This window comes from Amia ocellicauda, chromosome 20 (genome assembly GCF_036373705.1).
Source record: "Amia ocellicauda isolate fAmiCal2 chromosome 20, fAmiCal2.hap1, whole genome shotgun sequence".
Lineage (NCBI taxonomy): Eukaryota > Metazoa > Chordata > Actinopteri > Amiiformes > Amiidae > Amia > Amia ocellicauda.
Genome location: NC_089869.1, coordinates 6635669 through 6642475, shown reverse-complemented (window position 1 = coordinate 6642475; position 6807 = coordinate 6635669). Strand labels below are relative to the sequence as shown.

Here is a 6807-nt window from a genome sequence, read left to right as displayed (position 1 = left end):
GGTCGTAAAAATGGTTTGATAAATTCATATTTATATTAATAGTAATAAAATCATCATCATAATACACTTGTCTTACCTACACTGGGTCCAGTAACATAGTATGAAGCTATGAAGTACGATTATTGTGAAACTGACGGGGTAGAACATTACAAATGATGATTAAAACAAATATTTGCTGAATGCTACTGCAAAGTGAACGCGAAAACATAGACCACACGATCTGCTGGAGACAATCTCGTATTTATGCACAGCGCAGAGAAGGGGCTCTTTGCAGATGCCATGTGACGTCAGGGTTCTGATACCGTATCCCACGGACCTCGCGAGATTTCGAGGCTGGAGGTGACGAGATTTCGTGGGGACGCATCCGGTTAGAGCCGTGTTAGCAACGACTAGGGAAGAAATAAAGACAACCTGAACCCAGACATACAAGAGACGTCTACAGCGTTACGTGTTTTAGGTATAGCCGCTTGAAACGCAGCGGTAAGTATATGCGACAAAAGCGATCGGGGAAGAACTCGTAACAACAGAGGGAGGGCACAGTATGATGCCAGTGGGAGCTAGGATGTAAATATCGCAGCAGGGCCTGCTTCATCCTGTAAAGGTTATGCAATGTTTGGCGAAACTGTACATTATAACGAATCGGCTCTTGTATTGATCGCGTTTACAAACTTCCATTTTGAGGCTCTACAGCGGAAACAGTGCCTCGTCTATTGGCCACTTGTTGTGAATGAGCGGGTGGACATGTGCTATCAAACGGTCGTAGATCCATTACAGTATACTCGCTTTTTTGGTTTAAAATCTTCTTTATCTGCAGTGGATCCTAGCCGTGTTCATGCCAGAGCGGCTAACTTACCATTTTAAGAAGACATAACTATGAAGAGATGGTATAAAATCAGTATGTTGTTTTTAAAATGTCCAATACATTTTAAATAGACTTACGCAAGCTGTGTAACTGCCCACTGCTGTGGCCTTGGCAGGGGCAGGCTAAATAAGATGGATCCAGGGTGGCTTTAGAGGAGGAACAGGTGTTTGGATTTGTTTTAATTGCTCCGATAAGTACATTGCAATCATGTGGATGGACCAATGGCTTTCTTCCATGGGCGATTTTGTGGTTTGATTGGTCTTGCATTTGCAATTGGCCAGACATTGGTTGGTTGAAGTGTATCGTTTTGTATGAGTGTTACAACATTAATAACGGTGTATGATGTACATTGGAGATTAATATGCTGCTCTAAACAAATTCTTACAGTTTAGTTTACTCCAATTTCTGTGGGAATTCAACTGAAATTGTTAATGTCTATGCATCACTGTCAATTCATTAGTCTTTAGTGGTTATCTTTTTTTCTTCATAAGGTAGGGTTAATGATCCAATCCATCTTTCTATGTATTCTATTCAATTATAAAAGGGCCTGACCAAATATTAAGCATGTTAGATCTTTATTTTCAACTGAGCCAATAAAAAGATCACAGTTTGAAAAGCATACATAAATACCAAAAAAGAAAACTACAGCTCCCACAAACTTGAATTTCACCCAGCTGGTATAAACCTCAGTAAAAGTGTAATGCCTACTAGCTAGTCTTTGCAGTGTTTTCCTTGTGACTGGAATGAACCTTGTGTTTTTGAAGATGTCGGACGACCTGGTGAAACAGTTGGCCAGCTACAAGGCTCAGCTTCAGCAAGTGGAGGCCGCCTTATCAACGGATGCAGACAATGAGGATCTACTTAAACTACAGAAAGACTTACAGGTTGGTATCTTGACCGAGCTACAATTGAGGTCAAGTATGTAAGGAATACAATGCAGTAAAACGTACAAAGTCTGTGACTGTGATTTCAATCTGCACCTTTGTCGTTGCTGTAATGGTATGTGGCTAACTGGACTGTATTCTGTCAAGGCTTTACAAGGTGGTCATGTTATTTCCTTTCTATTCCAGGAAGTCATCGAGTTAACCAAAGACCTGCTGTCGAACCAGCCATCTGTGGCCCCCACCAGCTCAGACAGCTCTGCCGTGGCCCCCCTGAACCACTATTGGGAGGTGGGGGACAACTGCATGGCTGTGTGGAGTGAGGATGGACAGTAAGTGTAGTAGCCAATCTAAGAATTTCTTCAAATGTTACAGTACAATGGTAAGAGTTTTATTACTGTTTCATGGTGGATTCACATAGCAGTAGGATTCAACAGATCTGCAACCAATATAATATTTCAATATTTTATTATGCTTTTAAGTTTACCGAAGGTCATTTAGGGGAAAATAAACTCATACTCCCAATTTTAACGGTACATTGAGACTGATGCAACAACATGCTATACAATTCTCAAAGAACTCGAGTTTAAAGGATATTGTTTGCTAGCCCTTGGCACAAGTTTTGTTTGTTATGTTAGTGATAAATGGTGTTTGGTAATCTGGCACAATTCCTTGGACATAACTCAATAGATAACGTCTCTGTTAGCAGATTGTCTTTGTAGGGCTCGGATACAAAACCTTTACTCACCTGCTTACAGGCGTGATTTATTGGCAGGATGTACGAAGCAGAGATCGAGGAGATAGATGAAGAGAATGGTACGGCTGCCATCACATTCTCGGGATATGGCAACGCAGAAGTCATACCCCTGCAGAACCTGAAGCTGGTGGAGGAAGGCAAGAAGTCGGAGGAGGACGGAGGCAAATCCAAATCCAGGTAAGAGGGCCCTGGCAGTGTTGCAGTCGTCGTTAGGTGTGCAGAGGGTTGACAGAAGTCCTCCTCACTGTTTGCTGTAATAGCTGTACACACATTTTACACGATTCAGTTTGTGGTTTGTGAAGGTAAGATATTACATCATAAGCCCACCTAAATCAATGATTTTAATAGATAGCAGGTGAATGTGGTTGAAGTCTTTGAGGACAGATTGTTTTCTGGACGTGTGTAGGGTACTTTTGTTCATTCCGTTTACCATTTTGACAATTGTTACTAGATGTGAAAGGCTATAACATCTGCATACTACAGCATTATCTCATCCTTTTATATACCATGTGGCGTTTGGAGAATCAGACCCATATTAAAGGTGTGGGGGGGTGAAAAACAGCTTCGAATGATCAGATGTGATTCAATCTGCATGTTTTCTTCCAAAATGCCACATTTCAATGCAGTTGTTGTGAATTCCTCCTAATGTTACTCATTTGTTTGAGCTTTGTGTTCAAATATGCATCTGCATGGTTTGGAATCACAAGAATGTGTACACGCAATTGGCAAACTGACCTTGGCGTTTACCTGTGCCAACAGAAAAGAGCAAATAGCCCAGCAGAGGGAATACAAGAAGAAGAAAGCCCTGAAGAAAGCACAGAGGATGAAGGAGCTGGAGCAGGAGCGAGAAGACCAGAAGACTAAATGGCAGCAGTTTAATAACAAAGCCTATTCAAAGAACAAGAAAGGACAGGTCTGAATCTAGATCAAACTAGTGCTTTTTTATATGTTGTGTGGCAATACATCAATAACAATTGATTTATATATAATTAAAAAAAAAAAAAAAAAAGAAAAGAAACAGAATAACTATAAAGCAATACAAATATACATTTTTACATTTTTCATTGCTTCTACTAGAAAAAAAATATATAACCCCTAATTTACTGTCTCTTTCTTTGTGTTTCAGGTAAAGAGGAGTATATTTGCATCCCCAGAGAGCGTAAATGGCAAAGTTGGCGTTGGAACGTGCGGAATAGCTGATAAACCAATGACTCAGTACCAGGACACATCTAAATATAATGTGAGGCATCTCATGCCACAGTAACGAGGGAAAATGTGTGTAGTCTGACAGAAAGCATATCGGCATTAACAGTGTTCTGTATTAGAAGGATATTCACGATCAGCGCTCATCAGGTTGTGCGTCAGCCAACTCGTTTCATTTTAAAATGTTTGTTGGCACACTCTTAAATGTCGGCTCATTGGAAAAAAAAAAACGTGCTTTTGGGAATACTGGATTTTATTTTCAGTTATAGGAAGAACACAAGCTAAGCAGTTTTGTAACCCATCTTCCACGCTAATATAGCAACACTGTTAAAACACCAGCTGAGTACTTTTCCTCATAAAATTGGGACTTTATTAATGGGGACATAGTATCTGTAAGTTAATGTCCCTGGTAGTGTTTTTTCTTTTCTTTTTTTGCCCCCCACGCCCTCATCTTCTCGTTCCCCCCCCTAAGTTAAGTCATGTGCCAGTAGTGCAGTTCAGTTTTATGTGAATCAAGTCAAGGTTCGTGTTCATTTGATGCATTGACTGGTTAAAAAAACCCGCAAACCACAGTATCCCCATTACATTAAGCTATTGAATTCTGTCCAGTTGTCAATAAGGTGAAGAAGAAAGAACAATGTAAAGATTGCATAGTTGTTGAAAGGATTAATAAACCATAATACTTCTAGCACTTTTACATCATGTAAATCAAGCTAACTGTTGGTTCTTTGGGTTATCGTTCTACAAGTCTTCTCAGTTCTTCAGCATATGTCAGTCACCAGAGCTGAGTGTCCAGTCTGAAACAACCTGGCTATTTTGTTGAAAAGGCTGCGAGAGATTCGTTTTTAGTTAGTGCGAGTTCAACTGGAATGCTAGTTTCAGATAGACTATTTTTACTTTTGTTTCTCTGCAAGGATAATGCAAAGTACCTGCAAAGCATATGTTAATACAATTCTTCCTATTTTTGGAGGACTGTGATTTTTATGAAATTAATGTTACTTTTCAGTTTTGTACATTTAACTTTTATCAAATAAATGTTGAAAATGTAAATATACTTGTGTGTCGTCTGGGTGGAACTTGAAACTGCTGCTGTTAAAACATCCCTTGTGCATGACTTCTTAAAGTGGCTACCTAAATTGTGACACCAGGAATTATAAAGGCCAAGCTAGAAACATTAAACGGAGTCTCTAACAGAAGTTAAATATACACTATTTTCCCCACATTTACTTCCTTAAGACAGGAAGTACAGAATATGCCACAAAATCACTGGAAGCCAACCTGAGATTTGTATTCAATCACATTCATTTAAAACCCCAGTTCACCTTTAAAAATCCAATTAAACTTAAGACTGAAAGAAAAGATGACTCTTTCCAGTCAATGGTCACATACCTGAAGTCCTGCAGACCTGCAGCCAGGCTGGCTCCCCCCGCACCCCCATCAGGTCAAGGTATGGACTGGGGGGACAGACGGACAAACTGACTGGCTGTACTGGTTTGGGGGGGATGCTTCCAATTATAGGCCATAGTTATTTTGATTTGCCATGTTGATATTAATTTAATTTTGGGTGGTTTGGAATGTCTTAGTAAAAGAAAATTGACTTGACAGACCACGACCCCAGGGCAGGCACCTTCCACTTAAAACTTTTTTGATAACATGTTTTAGTTCAAGGAAAGAAAACAATCGCTTTTCAGCATAATAATGCTGGGCTCACCTTTCTGGTACAGGTAGCCCTCGAAAAGCGCGTTTCTGCCATAATGAGGTTTGGACTAGCACCCATTATCGCGATAACACGGCTCGTACACAACGCACAGTTCGTGTTGGCCTCCAGGACATTATTATTATTTTAATCTCTTTATATTGCCTTGATCGTAAAGTGAAAGCACATTATCGTGACTCCTATGCTTGCTAAAAAGGATTCAAATTAAAGTGCGGTTCAATTCAGGAAATTGATGCATTTGATTGTTAAATTGGACGTGCTGGCTCGATTTGGTCCTGGCGAATGAAATTTAAATATCCCGAGAGAACGTCACCTGCTCAAAGCCGGTCGAACCCGATTGGCTGGGGTATGTTGCCTGTCAACTTCTGTCAGCGCACATTCGCCAATCAGAGGACTGAACCGGGGTATTATAGAGGTTGTGACCCTCCCCCTGATGAGGTATACGGAAGTGTCTGGTTTTGCTGCAGAGCTCCGCTTCGAGCGCCACCCCGCAGCTGAGCATATCATACACACAAAAGCAAACATCTGCACGTTAGCCCTTTAAACAGACGTGATCGGAGTGCGCAATGCTGCAGGCCAGGCTGGAAGCTCGTACATACGCGAGTGAAACTTATTTTGAAAGCTCTGCAGTTACAAATGAACAATGAACCGTCTCCATGGCATGTTGTTTTTGTTGAGATCATTCAACTTTAGTGTTCTGATCGTCTGCGTCCTGAGAAATATAATATTGATTGTAAAAAGTGAAGCAAATGATGTTGGTGTTTTATAAGAGCTTTGTTTTGGTATTATGTACTGGTTTGGTATTCCGAGAACATAACCCGGATATGTACATGGGTTTATATAGCAACATGCTTTCCCAGTAACGCCCAGATTTCCAGGAACTTTATTCGAGGACTACCTTTCAAAGGACGAAAACGAAAGTGTAACTGTAGGCACGTCACCCTGCCAACAAGGCCTTTCCTGGCACATTACTGTTCAGCCCTAAATTATGAGAAAATTGGCTGGTTAAAACAGGTTTGTCATTGTTTCCTGTGGTGGTGGTGGTAATCTGCATTAGCAAAGCTGCACATTTCTAAAGTCTTTCACATGATCCTATCAGAGCACACACTGGTGAAGGGGCTATGTGTTAATGATGGATGGAGGGGGGGGGGGTTGGAATCATAACACAATGCATTTTCTTGTATATTTTAATATATATTTATAGATTTATTTTTGACATTGTTTACAAACAGACCAAGTTAAACCTCAACGGTTAACACACTGGTTCTAAAATTGCATATTGATTTTTAAAGATTATTTTTAAATGAAAAAGAAAAAAGAATCCGCATGAATCTGGCCATTTGTAGATGGCCAGACCACACTGTTTAAAAATAGAAAGAAAGATTGT

The 6807-nt window shown here is 40.3% G+C and overlaps 1 protein-coding gene across 1 annotated transcript; it reads left to right on the top strand.

Moving 5' to 3' along the window:
- The first annotated feature begins 322 nt into the window (after window positions 1–322).
- On the top strand, window positions 323–4757 carry smndc1 (survival motor neuron domain containing 1). The gene is made up of 6 exons (XM_066693558.1): window positions 323–480; window positions 1627–1746; window positions 1933–2075; window positions 2519–2677; window positions 3260–3413; window positions 3627–4757. The coding sequence occupies exons 2-6, from the start codon at window positions 1627–1629 to the stop codon at window positions 3762–3764; spliced, it is 714 nt and encodes a 237-aa protein (XP_066549655.1). The 5' UTR covers window positions 323–480; the 3' UTR covers window positions 3765–4757.
- Window positions 4758–6807: the final 2050 nt, after the last annotated feature.

Coding starts and splice junctions, on each gene's coding strand:
- smndc1 (XM_066693558.1), top strand. CDS start 1,627: ATGTCGGACGACCTGGTGAAACAGTTGGCCAGCTACAAGGCTCAGCTT. Junction 2,076..2,518: donor GTGTGGAGTGAGGATGGACA/GTAAGTGTAGTA, acceptor ATTTATTGGCAG/GATGTACGAAGCAGAGATCG. Junction 2,678..3,259: donor GGAGGCAAATCCAAATCCAG/GTAAGAGGGCCC, acceptor CTGTGCCAACAG/AAAAGAGCAAATAGCCCAGC.